The following is a 23047-nucleotide window of genomic DNA, read 5'->3' on the forward strand; positions in this document are numbered from 1 at the left end:
ACAGTATAGTGCAGAGGGGCTGTGTGCGGAGAACTCATTCTAGAGACCTAGGAGACAGCTTAATATATAGAGAGATCAAAACAAAACTCAGAATTATTTCATGCCTTGAGAAGAAAAGAGACAGCAAGAAGTTTTAGTGTAAATGTTGTAGCCAGCCTGCATTTGATTATTTTCTGAATGCACTGTATGTGTCAGACAAAGTTGCAGGTGAAAATCTTTAAGTTTTCACCCTGAGAAATGCTACAACTATTTAAAACATGAATCCTAGAGACCTCTAGAATTCCTGTAATGGTTAACTTTGAGACTCTAGATTAGGCAACTGGAGTAATAAGGTAACCATGTGAGGGATCTTTCTGGAAGTAGAAGCTGCGGGGTTCTTTCAAAGCAAGCTCAGCTTTTAGATACCATTTACTGCCACTTGCTCAGCCCTGTCTTCCTAAATCCCCCAATCTTGATTTGCCTCGGCATTTCCCCCCCAACACTCATCACCTTCTATTATGCTTTGCAGTGTATTTCCTATCTTCATTTATTTTCTGCCTCCTCCTACCCTACTAGAAGGTAAACTCTGTTTTTGTCCTCAGTGACTGTTTCAACCCCAGGGGCCACAACAATGCCTGGAAAGAGGTCAATACTAACTAAATAGCTTTTAAGTGTTTGAACAAGTAAGTCAATCAAAGTGCTTGGGATAGAGATAATAAATAATACAGTTTTCTAAAGCTACTGAGGTTCTCGCTTCATCAAAGAGAGAATATTTAGGTATCCATATTAAAAAGTGGACATCAGGGTAAAAGACTTCTAAACCACATCTTGACATTACCACTGAGCTAATTCTAGTACAATTACATGTAAAATCAGGAGCCCTTCTTTCTGTCTAACTAGACTCTCTTGCTTTGAGGCATGGTGACTGCCATAGAAAGTACCCTTTAGTGAAAAGTCTGCTATTTTGAAAACCTTAGGAAGTTACAATAAGGAATTATGAAAGAGAAAAAAAGAGAGAACAAAAGCCTTTTCTCTTTCTGTTCTTAAATCAATGGCAAAATTGGGGAAAGGGTTACAAATACTACTGTGTGAGTCCAATTAAAATTTGGGCTGTTGTCTTCAAATGCAGTCTCATTTAAAGTTGGTATTATTTGGCTTCCTTCAGGGGCTATGTAACCATTCAGTTAAAGGTTTTCACAGCTCAAAGGCCGGCAGGGCAGCCCTTGAATGCGCTATAGTATGTATGGCAAGTGATACTGTGGCCCAGGCATTCTTTGTAGAGAGAGACTAGAGTATTTTCTTTGCCCACTTCTCCCATTAATTGATGTAAAGAATCAATCTGGAGCAAGTAGCATTGATGGAGTTCCTGTGTACTGTGTTGATAAGGAATTCAAATTCCAGATTACCACATGCTGCCTATAAGGCTGGCAAACTTCTGCCATAGAGAGAGCAATAGCAGGTGTCTACAGAGTGTTCCTATGATGCTGTTTCTGTTATCTACTGTAAAATTCCTATTGTGTTCCCCTGTATGAGTTTGTGCACAGTGTACCAGTGACTTCTATGATCACATGTGCATTACTTGTGTGGGTACCTATTTAGCTTGTTTTCCAGAGAATAAAACCTAGCTCTGAGTAATTCTAACATGGATTTAGAATTTTACAGATTTCCAACTTGCCTGACTCTGGGACTTAAATGTAAAGGAAAGCCTGAATCATTATTGCAAAATGGGTCTGCAGGAATCCAAGCACTGAGAGGTCTCAACCTGAGGAGGAAACCAGGCTGCAAAGCTGTGTGGATTCAGGACGGCTGAGAGCAGTTATTGGTACCTTACATAATGTATTTGTTTTTCATTAAGCCACTTAGAGAAGGTCTTATTAAATACCATGTATTATTTATCATGTTTCTTATGAAAATGAGATGAAGGGAAAATTCTGTCTTCTTCTAGGGGCATTCATGGGCTTTCTCAATGTAACAGAAAAAAAGAAAAAATGAAGAAAGCTGGTACATCCCTGTCAGTCCAGCAAATTGCTTGAGGCAAAAGAAAGGGCTGGGAAAGCAGTCAGGATTGGAGAGGCAGTCTTTAGTGTAAGTCCATATGTGCTTTGTGGAGTGGTTTTCACTCTAGCTTTATGAATTTACAATAAATAAATACATAAATAATAAGTAAAACTAAAAAGAGAGAATCTGTTTATTTACAAACCAGAGCTTGTCTGATGAATATGATTTCTGAGACATTAGATAGGTGAGAATTTTTCAAACTAACCTGTGTCTCTCCTCAAATAAATAAATACACAAACAAACAAGATAAAAGCAGCACATATACTACTCTATAGAATCCGAGTTTGTCAGCTTGACTTCTGCTTGGGGTAAAACAGTCCCCATTAAACTGATGGGATGCATGTGCCGCAAGGTGATTAGGGAAATTGGTTATGGAAGTTGAAAAGCAGAAAGATTGGGACCAAGGTTTGGCAAAAGAGGACTTTATTGATGGCATTTCAAAACATAGTAACATAAAATAAAACTATACAATAATTAATTTCCCTTTCTTCAGGAAGCATTTTGATTAGCCTGCAAAGTGAATAGTGTTTTGCAAGCCAATAGCTCAGGTCTGAAGGAGTCATTCTTCCAGAGTGTCTGATGGACTCAGAGAGGACTCAGTGAGGGTGGCTGTTGTGGCCAGCACTAGGGTCCTGTCATGGATGTTCTATCCTGAGACATCCCTAACTCTCATGGGTGGCCCTGTCCCACATGGCAACACAAATTCTTCAGCAAGATTTCTTTCATGCAACTCAACAACCTCCAAAGATACTGTTCAGACAGTTTACCCCTTGCTTTGAAAACCAAACCAAACAACAGGAAAGAAAATGCAATCATATTCCAAATCTAGATTTTCAAAATATGGCTACTATTCCTGATCACGATTTTACTGTTTTTTTCTTCTCTTCCCCCACTATAGGGACCAAGGATGAGTTAGAGTCCTAATATTTTCTTTTGATTTGTAGATCACATCATGTTTTATTGGTAAAGACTAATGAAACCTACTAATGAATAATTAGTACTTCATAAAATAAATGGGAAGGGGGAGTCCGTCTGCAAGAGCAGAATGTTAATTCGGCCAAGGAGGACTGGCCAGGCAAGGATTGAAAAGCAAAGTAAAACAAATAAACCATTGTAATTTGCTTGCTGCAGCCCACGGAGTGAATGTCTTATCAGACCACAGCTTCCCCACCCTGTGCATTTATAATTGGAGAAGAGAGGGAATTGTAGGCTGGGAGAAGCCCCCTCGCAGTCACCCGCGGAGCTGGCATGTGAGTCCAACAGGCTGGATTTCCAGCCAGCCCGGGTGGATTCTCCCATTGAGTGGCCGGGCTCGGCTGCCTGCCCAGCCAAGGCGAGGCCAGAGGGAAAGCTGTGCCCCAGCGCTCGCTCGGGGCCTCCTGCCTCAGCTGCCCGGGGTGCGCAGACCCCCTCCCCACCGCCCTCACCCCGCTCCTTGGCGACCCATCTGAGCGCTCCACTCTTACAAAGGGGAATCCCTTTCCTATGTTTATTTGCCGACCAGTCGGGCAAACAATCCGCCTCCGAATTCTCCCTTCCGCTCCGGGCCCCAGCGGGGCAGTAGCGTTAATGGTCCAGCTTGCAGCTTGCCTGGATGCTGGCGGGGCTCAGAGCTTGCCTTCCCCGCGGAGATTTTTAGCAGACACAATTTAAATTTTGGTGAATCGTTAAAGAAAAAAAAAAAAAAAAAAAGGAAGTGAGGAAAAAACAGAGACAGACAGACAGAAAGAAAAACCCAGAAACCTTCTCCTGGACCCATTTGACAAATGGGAAGGCAGGCAACATCAACACAAACGGAGTGAGCCTCACTGTGAGTCACCTCTCTCTCTCTCTCTCTCTCTCTCTCTCTCTCTCTCTCTCTCTCTCTCTCTCTCTCTCTCCTCCCCCGTCTCTGTCTCTCCTACCTCCCTTCCCTTCTCTCCTCCCCCCACCCCTCCCTCTCTAGCCCCAGCCTCAGCCCCTTCTATTCGGGTGTCTACAGGAGGGCATCTTTGCCCCTCTACCTTTGATAGAAGTTGCCTTTGCTCTTTCTTGTCACCTTCCCTGGGGTGGGGGCGTGGGGTGCAGTGGCGGGCACCGTCCACTTTAAAGGAAATCAAAACGCAGGCCCAACAAGGCAGCAAAGCGGTGCAGCTTCCAAGGAAACCAACTAGTTTCCTTGTTTCTCCAAGACTCTTAGTTGGAGGCTGATGGAGGCTGCTGGGATCTAGCGGAGCGGAGGCAGGGACAGGCTAGCCAGGGAGGAGGGACTCCCGGGTGCGGTGGGGGGAGGGAGGCAGAAGAGAAGCCTGAGCGAGAGAGAAAAGAGAGAGCCGCCGGGCTTTGACTTAGGTAGTCACCAAATTAAAAAGAAAGAAAAAAAAATTGTAGCGACCAGGAAGGGAAAGAAAAAAAAAATAAAAGAGCATCGTGATTGCCTGCGAGTGTCCCCCTTGTGCTCGGCGGGCGCCAGAGAGACAGCATGCAGCATCCTCTGACGGGGGCCACCTGCGTGGCGCTCCCCAACGTGGGCATGTGTCCCCAGCTATCGTGTGCCTTGACTTTTATGTACTTACAGCAGGTAAGGCGCGCGTCTCCTCTCGGCGGCTGCATCCCTGCGCGGCCACACTCGGTACCGCATCGGTGGGCTGCGCTTCTTGCCTGGCTGGGGTCTGGGGAGGGGCTGATGCGTTTGGAAAGGGGTGGGGGTGCTCTTTTTGACGGAGCCCGGACGCCTCGCGCTGAACATTATTATTTTTTTTTTCACCTGTCTGAATACTTCGAACGCTGGATTCCGATCCTGGGAGTTTGAAATAGAAACCTGCTGTTTTTCTTTCCTTCTTTCCTTCTTTCTTTTTTTCTTTTTCTTTTCTTTTCTTTCTTTCTTTCTTTTTTTTTTTTTATTTTTATTCAAACTAGCATCTTTCTCCTGACAGAGCCTCCTGTGACAGTCAGAGTCCAAGACCCCATTGATGCGGAGAGTTTGGATCTTTTCGGAGGCTTTCTATAGTTTTAATTCAGCTGCTTTAATAGGGAGTGAAACAAAGAGTGAGTGTGAAGTATTTTTGCTTTCTTAAGTTTGTCTTGGGTGGTGTGTTTTCAGGAGGACTGGGATCACATCACTGGCTATCTGGAGTATCTGCCTTCAAACTCCTGGTCAGTGGTGTGATGGAGGTGAGCCTTGTAGGATGCTGGCTTTGTTGGCATGTGCAGAGATGTTTTTGTTTGTTTTATCTCCCTTCCCTCCCCCTTAGTGGTCTTCCTGGGGGATTCTGTTTTTCCACTCAGAGTACATTTCAGAATCTAGATAGGCTTAGTCTGTCTTTCTCTGGGTGTTTCCTGGGGCACTCTGTCTCTCCTTCTTTACTAGAAGGGCTGTTTCCAGAGTTGGTACTTGGCTTGGGAAACAGCTCAACACTACCCTGTGGGGTGACAGGCCAGCTCTGTCATTGGGCAGGGGCTGTGAATATGAATTGGCAGGGAGAATGGTTTTGTGATGCAGACGGAAATCATTTTTCCACCCCAGGATGCCCTTCTTGGTCTATGAAGTTTCCAGTGATTATAATCATTTTGTCTGTTTTTCTGTTCGCTTACTGTAAGGGTACCATTTGTTAACATGTATGCATTTGTGTGTTAATGGACTTCCTTTGCAAGAGTTGAGAGAGGCTTCTTTTCCCCCCAAGATGTGCAGTTTCAATCTGTGTTGTAGCAGCGTGTGTATTCATAAAATGTCAAGATTCTGTTTTGAACATTTGGGTGATTTGTTATCAAGTTGCTTTCCTCCAGAAAATATTTCTTTGGCGTATTCTCTTATACAAGTTTTAATTTTTTTAGACCAGCCTTTAAAAAATTATCTTGGGAACAAATTGGTTTATTACCTTAACATATAGTTTTATTCCATTTCTGATATAGTAAGTCGTGCCAGAAAACACTTCTCAAGAGAGTATTGATAGCATAATTATATGATTCATCTGCTTCTACCATTTCTGCGCCTTTGCTGTGAATGTATGTTAAATATGTGTGTATGTGTTTTACATCAGTTACCCACCAGAAGAAGATCTTAATAAACATTTGTATAGATGCTAAGCCTCAGTTGGAATGAATCAAATGATTGATATGAGTTGATCTTTAGCTTCTTACATTCACTTCTTTCCTGGGGTTTGTTAATCCTTTGGAAAGGCATTACCTAGCAAATAGAATGCTATAGGTATAAAATGTTCTCACAGTTTCTTTGTGTGTTGTGTTTTTAAATTCAGCTATGTTTCTGCCTTCTAGATTGGTGGACTGGTTTGCTCATTTAAGCACAACTTAGGGAAGAAGGCAGTGACTTTGAGTGAGAGGTCATTCTTGCAGTGAAAAGGACAGCATGCAGAATAAATATGGGGGTTCGCAGCATGTTCTGGGCAGTCTCTCCCATGAGGGAAAGCACCCTGCAGTGGAGAGGGGTGGCTCAGAGAAAATGTTGGCAGCCATAACAAATATTTAGTAGTGACTCAATCAACATTGCAGTCCCACGTGAAGATAAATGGAAGGTGGGTTTTGACATGTGCTTTGAACTACACCCCCTTTTTGAAAGAACTTGCAATGCTTTTAGGGAAAGTGATCATAATGTGATACTGTGACATAATGTCAAACTCGTTTGTGTGTGGTGTGGTATGTGTTTTCCCAGAGTTTCACTAGATGTCTGAAGTGTAGGACCGACAGACATTTATTTTTGCCAGTTTTATTTAGAATCAATGTTTCTAGACATATTCCAGAGGCTCACTATCAGAGAGCTAAAACTTGAGGTCACCCTTGCTGCTTATTACTGTCATGATAATTTGTGTTGAAATCTCTCAGATTATTACTTTTATTTAGCAATCTGGTCAATTACCTGATTAAGACTGTGAAACAGCTCAGTTTAATTTCCACAAACTACAGACCACACATCTCCATATACATAACCACTATACCTTTTGTCTATTCTTAATCTATAGCTCTTATTATATTCTAATCAAATTTTTATGAACAGAGAGCTAATCTGTACTTTCAAAATATGTTGACTGAATGACTGAATTGGATAACAGTTATAAGTAACAGCTTCACTGGAAACATTTTGTTTTATATTATTTAGGCATAAGCATATTTCAGAAGTCTTTGTCATCGAAATCGCCAACCACATATAAAGACAATTAAAACACAACATTCTTATTTTAAATTTTTTATCTTTCTGTTTTAAAAAGTACAAGTTCTGATCTGGAGTCAATCCATCTTCACTGAAATGTATTTTCTCGCAGTAAAGTTTCATATAGGGCTTATTTCTTATTTAATGTCTAAGGAAAATTACTTCATTATATGCTTTCCTTAGCTCAGTATTGACATCCAAGTTCTCGTCATAAATTCTCTCAGATTTGTTCTTAAGACAAATCATGAAAACAAAATCAATTGGGATGTCTCAGCATTCAAGTCTACTCTAAATGACCAAGTGAAAATAATGTAATCCTTTTGCTTCAAATAATATATACTCCAGCCAATGAAGAGGAAACCTTGGCATTTACATTGTTTGACTTACTCCAATTCATTTGTTTATATTTCCTAGTAACTTTCCTTTAAATAGATGTTTTCCTGCTGTTACAATTTCTTTCCTTCTCAATTTTTTTCTTCTTTTAACATCCGAGATTTTGCTAAGGTTCGAAACTGCAAGATGCCATGAAGTTGAATAGTCCCTTTGGCATCAGGATATTGGATCCTATGACGTCATCATGTCAGTATATACACATGCACACCTTTCCTGTACATGGCATACATCTGTGGTTGTAGACCACTTTCCAGTGGAAGGGACAGGTGATCTCTCGTGCTGTTGGCTTTAATCTTACTGTTTCTGTTCGGGGAAAGTCTCTGCTTCAACCTCGCAGCCCAGATGTACTGCAGTGGCTTTATTTGGTGTCTTCTCTGATGGTGAATCTTTTTTTCCCCAGCTGAACTTCTAACTCTACATAGTTTCAGAACAGAATCTTCTCAGAGGTCCAAAGTGGGCACTCACTTAAATATTCACTCTTTGAGGGAAATGTCTGAATACTAGTTCCAAATCTGGAGTTTTATTACCAGTGAGTGCAAAAGGAAATACGTTTTGTTTTCTTTGTAGAGAATACACACACACACACACACACACACACACACACACACACACACATACACACAAACACACACACCACAAAACCTAGAGATATGTTTTTACTCCAAGTCATGGGGGCAAAGCACAAGGAATCAATCCTTGATAAGGTAGAGTGTGGCTACCGGGAGGCCAGAGATGGAGGTTACTTTTCTGTGCAAATCGCATGTCGTGTTGCCCTCAGAGCTCTGTAGCATACTAAGTCCTAATTCCCTAAAAAAGATCAGTAGCACTTAGCTTTCCTGCTCCCAAACCACTGTCAGTGTCTCCTATTTCTGTTCTAAGAAGACTTCTCATCCTTCAAGTCCTTTTCACTTCAAACATTTTAATCAGCCTAAATTTAACAAAAAGGCAAATACTTAAAATCCACATTAAAGAGGGGAACAAGGACCCTCTAAACTGGGCCATACCACTGTCAATATTCGAAGATTGGTAATTTTTCCCACTTAATGATGATCCATGTGGTTTGTTTTAAATAGTGAAGTGGTTTGTACAAAGGGTAATTCCTGGTAAATGAAGTCATTGCTCACCATGGACATCTTCAGATCGAAAGCAATTGAGCTGAAACCTGCATATCAACCCTTTCTGTCTTTAATTAGAAAGTGGTTCTCACTGCAGAGTCATCAGAAAGGCAAGCTCTCACATGCAAACTGAGATTGTATGGGGATCAGCTCTGTGCACCAGCCATGGTTATGAATTTGGTTAACATCAGGTGGGCCTTAACAGTCATGGCTGCGTGCAGAAGTTCAATCCTTGTTGCAGTTCTTACCTGGTGTCACTCAGTCTGATGATTTATACCAGGACAAATGGCATTTTATCACATTTTAGCTTAATCCCGTGTTGATTTATTAGATAGTGCTGTGGATCCGGGTAGTCAGTTGTGTCAATAACGCTGCAAAGAATTAGAATCGATTATCTTCACGTCTGAATTGTTTAAAGGAATTTAAGTGGCTGATGTGAGCACATTTCCAGGCCCGATTGTCTGTGTCATGGAAAATGTGGCCTGCTGTGTCTTTCTTGAGACAATTAATGTCATAAGTCAGTTAATTAGTCAAACTTTCTTGATCGTTTCTAGTGAGAAGGGAAGGAAAGGATGACTGGGCTGTTAGCTGCACAGTGGCCCCATTACCAGTGGACAGGGCCTGTTGTATACCCCCACTGCAAGAACCTATCAGAGGGATCCCAGACATCTCTCCCTCCTGTTGATTACAGGGTGACTTGGGTTGCCTCTGCATTAAAGCTATATAATTCAGTATGCATTGGTGAGAACTGTAAACATCTGTGCATCTGCAGACTCGAGTGTGCGCCACCCAGCTTTCTGCTGCTATTTTATGACTGTCCATGTCAGAACATGCAATCGGCCACTCGGTATTTGCCCGACTAGAGAAAGCCCACATCATTAGTGCTCATGCGCCATCTGTTTTCCTTACAGCTAGCCCTTGAGTAATTGTCCAGTGGTTGATAGACTGAGGGTAGACAATAGTTTTTCGGGTTTTCTGATTCATTTAACCAGTCTCTCTGCCCCAAGATGAAACATAATTCTTGTTTATTCATATTGGCTGGGTAAAAACAGTGTCGTTCGTCAGGCAAATCATCATCTTCTGGCAGGGAAAGAAATTGCAGCATTGTAAAACAAAATCAGGTTGGTGCCTCTGTGCCTGGGGCTGGGGTATTGGTAGGGAGCAGGAGGTATCATCCCCAGAAGGAGGCAGGGCTGACAGGCGTGGGTGTAATTGTTCCATCTGCAGAGACCTTTTTAATGGACAGGGAGAAGTGTCCCAGTGTGCTGTTTAATTCAATTAAGCAAAGCAAAGAAAGTTCCATTCATCAATAAAGTTTCCTATTTCCGGTGCTGCCAAAGAGAACTTTGCAGGGCTGGGTGTTGGCCCATGGCTGTCTGCATGATGTTGCTTACCTCATCTATCCCTGTCGAGAGGGACTGTGTCAGACAAGGTCAACTTTTAGGCCCAGTAGTTCAGAAGGGCCCTGGTCTTTCCACCATGCTGAGTGTAGACCCATGGAGGAGATGAGCAATGGCCCTGCAGGCTGCCCATATTGTAGGAAGAAGCTATTAGAGAGAGGGCTTTTGAAAGAATCCCAAAATTCAGCAGAGTAGTATGCCACAGTGGTTAGGAAAGTGTTTCTCTGGTTGGAACACCCTGGCTCCTGAAAGGATGTGAGGAAATGGGGATTCTGTTGCTATTTCTGATTTCTCTGATGCATTGCAGTCTTGATTGATTGGTCCTGACTGAGAAAGAGCAAAAGAACACTCCTATGCAATGCACAGAGTCCCAGTTTCTAACTCCTCTCTTGCTAATTGACATCTTTTATACTTGTGAAGCACTTGCTTTCTTTTGTCCATTATGTAAGACCACAAGCAAAAGGATGATAGAATTGTTTCTATTCCTTTCTTACTGTACTAGAAATATCAAGGATAAAGTCATATAGATAGATAGTTATACATAGTAGTTGTTCAATTAAAAAGCAATGAATGAATATGCTTGAGAACAATATGACCTTAAGCAAGATGAGATAGTGCTTGCACCCATTTTTAAACTACATTTAATTATTCATTTGCTCATGTATTGGTGATATGATTTGTTACCAGACATTGTGGCTAGATCAGAAGGTATGTTAGGAAAGGCCTGTTCAATGTCCCAGTAAAAGGAGAGTGGAAGCTGCAAAGGACATGGGCTATGTAGGTATCTGTGTGCCATGGGGCAGGCTGTGCAGTCAGTACAGGGATGGGGATGAAGGTCGGAGGGCTTGGTGAGGAGGTGGTGGTCTCCTGTCCTGAGTTTGTAGGTGCAGAGCTGAGGGAGTACTGCGGAAGTAGAGAGAGGCAGAGATGGGTCTTGCCTGCAGGAGAAAGTGGGTGAGGCCCAGTAAGCAGTGGAAGTGGGTCTTGCCCTGAGCTTTTTATTTTCTAAATGCGGTGGGCTTTCTCTTGTGTTCTAAGGCCATTTTGAAATGAGAGGAGATGCAAAAAGCAAGGGCTGAAATGAATACCCCCGATCAAATAAAAGAAAACCATTTCAGAGTTGCTGAGAGGACATGGAATATTTGGAGTCAGGCTTGAGGAGAGAAAGTAGAGAAAAGATTTTGATCAGAACTAAAGAACCATTCATCACAGGGACCCACAGGTCCTGCTGGAGTCTTTGTCACAGCCTAACAAAGGGCAAACTGAACTGGGTGCAGTGCCACAGGCCTATGATCCCAGCATTCTGGGAGGCTGAGGCAGGAGAATTGTACATATGAACCCAGCCTGGGTAACTTAGCATTTTTTGAGACATTATCTTAAAATAAAAACCAAATGGAAGGCCGGGAATGCAACACAGTGTGAAAACTCTTGTGCCCCGCAAAAAGGGGCACAGTAGGGTGGTAATAATCAATACTGCCTAGTGTTTCTCTGCCTTTGGGGGGTTTAAGCATCTCCTTCCTTATTTTTGTCTACCTTCTCACTGCCATAGTTGTTATCCCATTAATAATTTTCAGATAATTTTTATTTAACCTACAAGCAGACTGCCCCCTCAAAAAAAAAAAAAAAAAAAAAAAGAAAGAAAGAAAGAAAGAAAGAAAGAAAGAAAGAAAGAAAAACACCTGAATCCAAATCTCAGCAGCAATATCATTGTTCTAATATACTTGGGAATAAACACGCATGCATTCACGTCTCTTCATTCATTCAATGTGTGTGAAAGTCCTGTGAGGATCTAGCCTTCCTCCTAGACTCTCCTGGTAAGCAAAGCCGAGGCCCTTAACTCTGCAGATGGCACCTTGCTTTGTTCAGCTCTGTGCCATGGCATGAAGTGTCAGAGTAGAACCACACTTTGGCAAACATCTGCTTGTTCCACTGAGTTTCCTAGGAATCCTCTGCCATGTCTGGCTTGGAATTGCTCATTGCTCCCCCTGATCCAATTGTTAAATTCTTTGTGTCATTCTCTTCCCCTCTGCCAGGGCAGCGCCCAGAGCACAGTGAAGGAAGGAAAATACCTTATGTTTAATTCCTCTGGCTGGGAGACGGCCTTGAACCATGTCTTCAGCTCATCCGAGCTCTGCCTCAGGAATGTTCCTGCCCTGTGCTGATCCCAGTTTTTGTATTGTGTTTCCACACATGGAATGGGAAGTAGGAAATGGACCCTGTGAGAAGCATGCAGAAGGCCAGTGATTTCCCAGGAATGTAATGACATTTTCCCTCCCTTTGCAGCAGTGGAACAAAATATAGGGAGCTATAGGTTTTAAGGGACCCAGACTTCTCAAGACTGATGAGTACATGTACAAAAGGTTTTCCTTTTAATGAGCTTTTATCATTTTTGGTATTTGGTGTTTGCCCGGGATTTACTTTAAGAATTAGATTTCTAGTATCAAAGATCAACAACTAATGCACCTGGGCTTCACTTCACATCTGACTTTCGTTGCTCTGCTGGAGTCCAGGCCTGGTTTGAAGTTAGCTGTTGTAGGAGGGTGAAACCTGAGAGATGTCTTCATTCAAAATAGCAGTGGAAGAGTTGAATCTGGAACAGAAGGGACAGTGAGGCCTCCACATTGTGAATCCATATGTCTATCTCAAGTTGTCTTTCAAAATTCAGATAAGAAACTGGGTCTCCTTAGAATCACTGGGTCTCAGCTCCTTTAAGATGTGCCTTTAACAAAGCAGGTGATAGCCAAGAGTGGTGGCACAGGCTTGCAATCCCTGTACTCTGGGAGCCTGATGGAGGAGTACTGCAGATTCAAGCCCTGTCTGGTGACTGATTGGTGACTGATTGACAAAAGGGCTAGATATGTGGCTCAATGTGAAGGTCCTGGGTTCAATCTCCAGAGTCTCCAAAATAAAAAATGGTAGGCCTTTCTGGATTTGTTTATAGAACAGAAGTCAGAAGCCAAAGGCTTGAACCTTACTCTGTCAGATTTGATTCTGAGCTGAGCCAACTGACTTGAGAAAGTCACTTTACTTGATTTGAGACCTTGATTGGTTCTATAATAAAAGAAGAGTAACGATTTCATAATATTCCTGATGAGATGAAGTATAACACAGCCCAGGGCCAAGATTCAGTGAACAGCCCATGGATATTTGTAAAGGAAACCAGCAAGAGAAAGTAAAGCAAGGTCTGCTTGTGGAAGCTGATGCAAACCTATATTTTCTGTGTCTCTCAAGTCAACATGATACACACAGCCGCAACCTTCCAAGGCTCTCAGGTCCTTGGTCCCCTGCCTGCTCAGTCCTGTTCTCCCCTTCTGCCTGTGTGCTGTCATGCCTGCTGGTGGTGTTGGATGGCAATATGTCTACACAGCTCAATTAATGTTCCATGGCAGGAGGAGGGAAAATAAAAATCTTCTTGCTCTTGTCAGTAGCAAAGTTATTTACTTTCAAAAGCTGACAGAATCACACTGTAGGGGCTTCATTTATTTCTATTCAGAATGTCATTATTCTGTGATGCTGGGAACGTGGGCACATGTTGACGATGATTCCCATAAGTGTTCACGTGGCAAGTGCCTGCTAAACTGCGGACTCTGTCACCCAGCAGAGTCCAGCAAAGACTTGCTGGGCTCAGGGGACCTGAGTGTTGGTTGCTGGGGCCTGGTCAAATAAATGCTCCAGCTTCAGAATGGACTGCTGAAGCTGACAGGGGCATCCTCACATCCTGCAATCTGTCCTCAGAGAGGAGGCACTTTCCCTGCCATCTTCTCATTTGTCCTCTTGATGATAAAACAGAAGAATGAATTGTGAGACTCCTAGTTCCACAGCACCCCTCATCTGGGTCGCTCCTGGAATTACTGGAAGCATAAAGGCACCTCCTGGATAGGGTTTTGCTTCAGACTTATCCATTGTCTGCGCTTAAACTTGCTGGCAGGCTCTCTCATCCAAATAATCTGTATAACGCGATGCAATCTTTTTTCTTCTTCTTTCGTTTCTTCCCACTAAGAGTTTGCAGTTAAAATAGGAAAAGGTTGAGTGAAGAAATTCCTTTCCTCTTGATGCAACAGCCAGTGCTTCCACTGGGGGTCTCCGTCCAGAACATGTGACTCAGGATTCTTAAGCACATTTTTTTTTTTCCTTTCTTTCTTTCCTTTTTAGGTTCCTTTTTGGTTCCATTCAAAAAAATGCAGCTCTTTCTGGAAATGATAGGAGATACCATAAGACTATTCAGACATCCAGGGAATCCTGCTGTCTTCAACGTGATGATGATAATAAAATAATTAAAATAATGAAATAATCAATAGTTTTTATGGAGCGCTGTGTGACAAGCACACTACTAAGCATTTTTAATGGATTACTGTGTTTATTCCTGCACAAAAGGTCTCCAGGGACTTGGCATAAATGATTTTGGGTTTTTGATGCAGCGTTCTCAGCCTAGGTGGGAAAGATGATGTTTAAGTGCAGACAAGTTCCCTCCCTAGTCCACACCAGTTAACACTGTCCCGGGGGCCTGCCTCCTCCTGGTTGTGCAGGCTTCTGGTAGGGTTTTGGTTCAAGGAGACTCTACTAGGCTATTCCTTCATGGTGTGGTCTTTTCCATTCATTCTATAGGAGAAATTTATTAGAAAGAGAAAGTGCTTAGGAGATCATCCCATTTTGAAATTATTTCCAGTTTTACTTTTGGGTTATTATAATACGGTGAATGAATTAGGGCACAGCACCACGCCTTGAACTTGAGGGGTAGGAGGGAGAAGGAAAAACTCCAAGTCAGTGGGTCACGTCAATGCAAAATGATGGAGTGCATTTCTCCGCAGCCAATTCCAGCCCCTAAATCCCCACTGAACTCCTCCACAACCCAAGAAACGCAGTCAGTGCCTGGCACCATATCAGTGATTTATACTCCACACTGCAGCTTTGGTTCCCTCACAGGGCCTGGGCCTGTTCACCAGGGCATTTCAGGAGCGGAGCCTGGCTTGCGAGGCCGAGGAGCTCTACGTGAAGCCCATTGCATCATAAATCAGGAGAATTTAGAGCTCCTCTACCTTCCTGAGCTCCGAGGTTATGTGCCTGGGATGTGAGTATATGTGTGTGTGCGTGTGTGCATGTGCGCATGTGTGTGTGTGTGTGTGTGTGTGTGTGTGTGTGATCAGATTCACTTAAGGCTCCTCTCACTGCCTTTCCATAAAGGATGAGTGAAGGAGGGAAACCGGCTTTCTGTGGTGCTTCAGGGCTGATTGGTTGGTTTCCCCGTGGCATCCCAGCCCTATTTGTTTCCCAATTGGTGTCTATGCTTTATTGCATTTTCTGTGAAATTGGACAGACACTATTTTATTAGCATAAAGCCAGAAGACCCCAGTAGAATCCTCCTTTTCTTCCTGCACATCAGAAAGAGCAGACCAGGAAAGAGGTGGGTTCGCTGTGAGCTGAATCACTCTCTTTCACAAGTCACCACTAGCCTTCTGCTCTCTTTAAACAATGGGATTTTTTGAGACATAAGAACTACAATTTCTATCAGTTATCCACCAAAATAAACTGTGTTTTGGAAATGTGTGAGGAGGTTTATTTTCTGTATTTAGCATTCTGGACCTAGAAAACTTTCTTCTCTTCCTTAAGCCATAGAAAGCTCTGGTTTTAACCTCAGGTTTTTGCAGTTTCGTCTTTTATGATTACAATAACAACAACAACAATAACAACACAAAGCAAAGAAAAAAATTTAGTTTATTTGGAGCCCTCAATCCCTTTTTCGAGATAGCTGCAGAGAAAACTTTGGTTTTGTGCTTGTTTTTGTTGTTGTTTTTATTTTGGGTTGTGCTTGCATTCTCTTAATTATATCATGTGTTTTGCTTTGTGTGTGGTTATATTTTTTCTTCCTATGGAACTGAGAACTGAAAACTAACAGAAGACTGAGTAGGAGTTTGAAGGGAAAAACAGGAATATTTAGAAAATTAGAATGATACTTTAAATATTCTTGCCAAAGGATGATTTTTGTATGTGATTAAATCTTGATTTTAGGAAATGCTCTTACTTTAAAAAGTAGGTAAGGCTTTTAGGCAACAAAAACATCAATTTAGCAGAATTTTAATGTGAAGGAACAAATACAAAGACAAATGAAGAAAACCAAACCAGGGCTTAATTTTCATTTATGAATATCAATATTCTGGCTAGCTTGCTCTTCTTAACATTTATGCTTATGAAAAAAATTAAAATGTTTTTTTTTTAAACTGTCCAGTGAACCAGTAAAGACACGGAAGCAAACATACAATGGGAAAGACTGTATTTTACAGTGTTGCCTTGAAAAGAGGACAGAATGTTTGTATTTACATAAGTAAATAAAGAATGCTACAAAGATTTTTCATCACGCAAAATATGATACAGCGTTTTGGATAAAGAAAGCAGGTGTCTGGCCACTGCTGTTTACATTTATATTGTACTGATTTTTGTGTTTGCGTTTGTCCTTTATTATATGAATCCGTGAGTGTCTCATTGTCTTTAATTATGTCTACGAGGCACAAGACAGCAGTTAACATCTGCTCTATTGTTTACTTGGTTTACATATAGCTTTGATGGGATATTAAACAATCTATTTTTCAAACCCCAAACAGAGAAACCAGCCGAACCCATATTATGGCATTTTGTAAAGATCCATTATGCAATTAGCACTTGGGATTTCTGCAAAGCTGGTGATTCACCCAAATAAGCATCCCTTTATTCTGATAGCTCTTCTTGGCTTAGTGAAAAATACCATTTTCCAAAATAAAATAAAATAAAGTAACATTTCCTTCTGAATCATGTAGCATGCCAATTAGATGATGTGTTAATATGAGGGACAGTGCTTTCATTTTTTGTGTATCAGAAAAAGAGCAACTTTCTAAAATAATGATATCTTTTAATTCAAGCTGGTAATTATTCTATTACATAAGACAACTATCTGCTTCTACATAAGGCAGGCTTTCCAGCATTTACTGGAGGAGAGAAATGCTGTGTTTTTATCCATTTGTACAATGTGCCTGACACTACACGATCTACTTATGAAAGACTTACCCAGCCATCCATCACAAAGCATGTGACACCCATGATGATTAAATCACTTGAAACTTCCTCCTTTTGCTTAAGTCAGTGGTTAATAATTAATTCACTCAGTCATTCATTCAACACATTTACTTAGGCTCCACCGTCTGGGAAACTGGGTTAGTTGTGAAGCTTATGTAGACCAGAAATCCATGCCCCCCTCCACCAAGGGATTTAGAAGTTTTGAGGAAAGACAGGCAATAGTGAGGGAAGTGATCCTCACATATTGCAAGGCAAGATGAATGTTCAAGCAGAAGTGACAAGTCCATGGGAAGGAATAGGAGCTGGATTCAGGGGCAAAGGAAATTCTCACTGCAAAAGTGACCTTCAGCTGAGGTGAAGTTGGCAGAGGGCAAAGAAGTGAAGGTGGGGGGAGGCTGTTTCTCTTAAGGAGTGCCTGTGTCGCAGCCGTATTTCTCAAGGCCATGGAGAAGAGGAGTGAGGCAGAGCATGGCTAGGACCACAGGGATTCGGGAGCTTTGATACTGGGAAGGACTTCATTCCAGCAGCAATAAAAAAGTGAAGCAGTAACACTAGGGCTTTAAGAAAAAGGCTAATATAAACACTTTTCTTTTTAATCTGTACCGGGGATCGAGCTCATGACTGCCTGCTTAATATGAGCACATTTAGCCTTTTTGAAGAACTCTTTGGGATTAGAGAGGGCCAGGACTTCAGGTGGGAGGCAGGGACACTGTTTGGAAGCCATGGCAATGTGATGAAAGTTTCTGGGCAACAATGATACTTTGGGTAAACGATACTGATTGTCAGACCCAAATGGGATAGCCAGTGAAGGAGAAGACATGCCACCCTGAGAGGCAGATGTTGGTGGACTTCAGGAGTGACAGTTGGAAGCCTGAACCTGGCTTACATGGGACTTCCTCAGGGACAGCTGCAGGCTCTTTGCAGCATGTCTCAGGGCAATGTTCTCCGCTGTCACATGGCTGCAGCTCAGAGGAGCAGGAGATGATATGTGCATCATTGAGTACTACATCACAAACCCAAAGTTGTGCCCTTGTGCACAGGGGAATTGCTCACATCTTAGCAATTGTGGCAGCACCTGTGCCCTCTCCCTGTGGCCAAGGAAGCATAGGAGTTCAGTGCTTCTATACTGATATCAGACAACAGCTTTACATTGTTAACACATTATGAATCTTACACCCTTCTGACTAGCCATGGTGATGTGTTCATTCACTTTTCTTTTTCTTTTTTTGGGAGTGGGAGAATTGATGGAGGGTATTGGGAATCGAACTCAGGGCCTCAGGTTTGTGAAGCGGACACTGCACCACTAAGTTGTTCCCAGCCCCTCATTCACTTTTCAAAAGCTCAGCTTTCACATCGGTGAATAGTGGGAAATACAGTTTTAGCAGCATTATCTTGGAAGGAATGTGGTATGAGCTGGTTCGTAGAGCAGCCAACATGGTACCTGGCCAAAGGAAAGAACTCTACTGATGTCTTTACTGTTGGTGCTTGTGGTGCATTGGAGCTAAAGGTCGCCATGGTAATCGTAGTGCTAATGATGGAAAGGCAGGTAGGAACCAAGATGGAGGTGTCAGTGGCTGTCGTAGTGGTGGTGGTAGAGCGATAATAATGAGGCTTGGAGAAGACAGTGATACTGGTTAGAATATATCGTGGTAAACCTGTTTTATCCATGAGTCCCTGAATTCAGATTTGGTTCAAGGATCCCAACTTACCTTCTGTGTGCCTCTGAGCAAATTGCTTAATATTTGTTTGCTGCAATTTTCTCATCTTTAAAATGGGAGTGATTATATTTATTGCCAGTTATTATGATGATGAGATGAGTTCACAGTTGTAAAAAAAAGTTAGAACAGCATTTGCTGGTATAAACAAATTCTAGAACAAACATGGACAGTGCTAAATAAAGTGCTGGCGTGGGGTACAGCATTTTTTAAAAAGAAAGTTACCTCGTGGTTTCTGGTCAGCTTCTTTTTTCTTGATTTTGCTTTTCATAACAAGCAAGAAAGGCCACCTTCCCCTTCACTCCACCGCCAGACCCACCCCATCTCTCCATGTGTTTTGTGTAGAACAGGTGTGTGGTGAGCCGGAGTTCTGGCAGAATGCAACATGAAAAACACTCCCAGTAATTATAAAAATAACACTGAGGGCTGCTTGGTGAGGTAGGCAGATGAACACACCACTAGCTAGAATGATAAATAGCGTCTGCAAATGTTGGGTCCCAGTGGGAGTGTGGAGACATATGGGAATCAGCCACACTAAAAGTTGAGCATCATTGGTAAGTTTTAGGCAGTTAAGGCAGGCCACTCCAGTGCCAAGGTTTTTTGTTTTCCCCTTTCTTCTTCTTTCATCCTAATTTTAAATCCTTCAGTTCCCTTTTGTCCCTTTGTTCTATTTTAGTCCTAAAAGGAGCATTCATCTTTGAGTCCGGCCATAGAGTCTCCAAGGAAGCAAGGTCTGTATGGTAATCCTAAAACAAATGGCCACCCTGGAATCTGTGAATTTCCACCTTGAGCTCTAGGCAGTATGGTTGGGGGAGAAGGAAAGAGCACGGGAAATATTGTATGGAATGCTGACATGTTGAGTTCAGGCCTGTGGTAGCTGGATATGCAGAGAAACCAGCACTTAATCAGCCAGATACATTTGAAAACAGTGTAGATGGGACAGTCTTCTCTGCCAAGCATTATTTAAAAGGAAGACGTGGGCTGTGGTGAGTTGATCCCAGGTCAGTGTTTGCATGTCTGAGGATGAATATGGTCTGAGATTGTACAGTCTGTTTGGCAGGGCTCAGCAGCAGTAGGGCTTCTCTGGAAGGATATTTTGGAATCCTTGTGTGCCGCCCACAAAGATTTTCCGGGGACTTAGAAGAGCTTTCAGCAAAGAGGCAAGCTTTACAGTGTGGGCACCTGAGTGTTGGTGCCAGCTCCTTAGTAGATTTCCAGGATTCCTTACTTACCAAATACTTCAGCATCCTTAGTACTGCATGACATGGAGAAGAAAAGAAACAAGATTTCTAACCACACAGGGAGACTTTTAGACAAAGTCCCCCTGCCACTCAAGTCCCTATGAATAAGGTCAACTTTAAGCCCCAACATTTTTATCTGTAGGATGAAGGAGCTATGAAAAACAGTACAGTGAATTAAAAGATGAAATGCATTAGTGCTTGGAAGGTGCTACAAATTGTTTTTGGCACATAGCAAGTTCTAGAAAAGTGTATTCTAATACAATAAAAATATGACTTTCTTATGTGTGTGTGTGTGTGTGTGTGTGTGTGTGTGCGTGTGCGTGCAGGCATGTGTGTGTGTGTGTGTGCATGTACATGATACTTTTACACCTTTTTAAGTATTAATCCAGTATCCATTAGTTGTAGGGGATGAAACTCAAACTTGCTTGAGAAAAATGGGGATTTACTGATGCACAGAAGTGGGATAGTTGGCACCAGCCTGTGGAGAACAATCATTTAAATGGCTACCTAGCATTCTTGTTGAGAGGTGAATAGAAATGGTTGTGCTAGATGTAAGCATTGAGAATAGGGATCAAACATTTAAGAATGGAGTCAAGCCTGGGAATTTAAAGTGCATTGCTGTATTATTTACTGTGTTCCCACAGTAACTCTTTGAGAGGAGTATTATTGCCCTCAATTTACAAGAGAATTAATTGAGGTTCAGAGAGTTTAAGAAACTTACCCAGAGCAACATAGGCATTGCTACAAACAGATCTTGACCCTACACTTGATATGGATTAAATCCCTCAGTTTGAACAATAGGATATGTTGGTATTATAAGAATTGTTTGCTTTTATTAATAGATTTAAAATCAGAAGAAATTATATATATATACATATATATATATATGTAGTGTTTATTTTTTTAATAAGTGCCCTTTCACAAGAGACTGAATAGCAGAAGATTATGAATCTACCTCTGAAGACAGATTCAGCATTCACAGAATGTGTGATCTTGGGCAAGTTACATAAATTCTCTGAGCTTCATTTTCTCTCCAGTTATATGGAGATAATAACAGAACTCAAGTTGTAGTTGAATATTAAATGAGCTACTACCCCAAAATTTGGAAGATTTTTGGTAAATAATATTTGATATTTATGATTTGTTTTAAAATAGTTAAAAATAGATTGTAATATAAGAATTTTAAAGGAAATGAGGTCACACAGGGTGGTTCCGTTTCTGATGTCCCCAGAGTGTTCCAGAAGGACACTGCTAATCTGGGAAGCTGGAAATTCCACCTGTCAGAGGCCCTGTGTTACACCAGCTGTCTGGGCATGACGTCGTTGAGAAACCATCTTGCAGTGGTCAGCTCTTTGACAAATGCTCCGATAAGAGGCTCAGCCACAGAAGTTGGCACACTTTGGTTTCTTGTATGTCTGTTTTGTCTACGACATACTCTTTGTAGCTTCTGAGGACAAAGGTCTATTCTTCACCTCCCATTCTCTCTGAGTACTGTGAGGTGGGTTCCCTATGATGCCTGGTACCTGCTCAATACCTGGAAGTGTCTGAGGCTGGAGGGAGAACCCACATTTTCTTCCTGGATGATTGTTTGCTGTTGGACAAAGGGGCTAACGATATGGTTTGGAATTTCTTGGAGACTGACTTGACTTACAAAGTAGAACACTGGAATTCTCCAACTTGTTTGACCTTCTTTTCACCTAAAAAACCTGACCTCTGCCAAACTGTAGAGTGTCATCTGAGTGGCAGGTATACATCTCCATAGTCACAAGGCAGGAAGTCACACTGACCTTGTTTCTCCATGAGAACAGCCATCTGACCTTCCAGTATAAGCCTGGCTTACAGGATTTTGACTTTATTTGTGCCTGTCCTTTATGAAAGAGCACAGCGCATACTTGTTGCACATGTCAAAATCTGATAGCCATTTACTGACAACTTCAGAATCTACAGATGAATCTTTGAGAAGCCACTAGCTCCCTGCAATGATCAGTACAATTATATGAGTAAAATGCAGTTTTCTAGGATGAGGGCAAAGATATCAACGAGCTTCAAAATTAAGAATCAAGAGCCATTGTTTCCCCTAGGAAACGGGATTAATATGGGAAAAGTTGAAGATAGTCCAGCCTGAAGGTAGACATAATGTGTTAAGATTACAAAGAAGAGGTAAAGGGATGATCCCTTTACTGCTTCTGATGTGTCCTCCCATGACACACTTTCCTGATTTTCCCATGGAGTCACTGGATGTTTCCAAGTACCTTAAATGTCCTCCTGTTTGGAAGCACCTTTCCCATTTCCTGAAGACACAGCAGGAGTGGAATAGCTTACTCTTCTCTGGGTCTTGAGTTCTTCCATTTACTCTTCTGCCTCCATTGTTTGCAGTCTTTGGTCCCTAAATGTCATCATAGTAGTTATGATTGAGTGAGGGACTGAGGGGCAAGGAGCGTAAGAGGCAACTCAGATTGTTTGATGCATATGCCAGGCACGGCACTACTGGCACATGTGGGTGTCACATGCCAGAAAAGGGCTTTTCTTGGCAGCTGAGAAAGGGAGGCTGCTTTGTCCTGGGGCTCAAGGTCTCATGGCCTTGGATGGGCTAGCTGGAAGGCCATAGCCCATTCTCTTGGCCCTTGCTGCTTAGCTTTGCTTGTTGGCAATGCAACAAATTTAACAGTATCTACTTCCTAGAAGTGGAGAGGATATACTTTGATGACAGATGTGGTAAGGATAGTCATGTCTGGTGTGTAGTAAACACTTAATAAATGGCAATGGCTATGATGGTGATAATGAAGAATATGAAGAAGTAGGAGGAAGAAATAATAGAAAAAGTAAATAAAATAGGGTGAAACCTGATGTATAATTAATTCATGATGAACAAGGAGTACAGTAGATAGCAACATTGATGGGTGGATGGAGGTGTGTGTGTGTGTGTGTGTGTGTGTGTATTGATGTGAATGACTGATGG

The 23047-nt window shown here is 42.1% G+C and overlaps 1 protein-coding gene and 1 long non-coding RNA gene across 35 annotated transcripts in view; one reads left to right on the forward strand and one right to left on the reverse strand.

The window, feature by feature from the left end:
• Nucleotides 1-23047, forward strand: part of Rbfox1 (RNA binding fox-1 homolog 1) — a 2027889-nt gene that overhangs the window by 1677140 nt on the left and 327702 nt on the right. For 4 of the 34 annotated variants that reach the window (XM_013142023.3, XM_063226470.1, XM_063226476.1 and 1 more), the window contains exon 1: nt 4305-4597. The exons of 26 other annotated variants lie outside the window; for them this stretch is intronic. Coding sequence is in view for 7 of the 8 variants with exons in the window: in XM_063226470.1 (XP_063082540.1) it covers nt 4499-4597 (99 nt within the window). In the remaining variant the exon portion in view is untranslated. Of the gene's footprint in view, nt 1-4304; nt 4598-23047 lie in introns of those variants that run through there. 4 more of the 34 variants (XM_063226485.1, XM_063226478.1, XM_063226483.1 and 1 more) reach the window with 3 other exon arrangements.
• On the reverse strand, nt 2444-4997 carry LOC111754001 (uncharacterized). Its single transcript, XR_002788738.2, has 3 exons — nt 4593-4997; nt 4041-4325; nt 2444-3655 (listed from the first exon to the last, which is right to left on the reverse strand). It is a non-coding gene; the product is annotated as an uncharacterized LOC111754001 (long non-coding RNA).

Source organism: Cavia porcellus, unplaced genomic scaffold (assembly GCF_034190915.1).
Source record: "Cavia porcellus strain 051 isolate PalLab524CR breed Dunkin Hartley unplaced genomic scaffold, mCavPor4.1 scaffold_16, whole genome shotgun sequence".
NCBI classification, from domain to species: domain Eukaryota; kingdom Metazoa; phylum Chordata; class Mammalia; order Rodentia; family Caviidae; genus Cavia; species Cavia porcellus.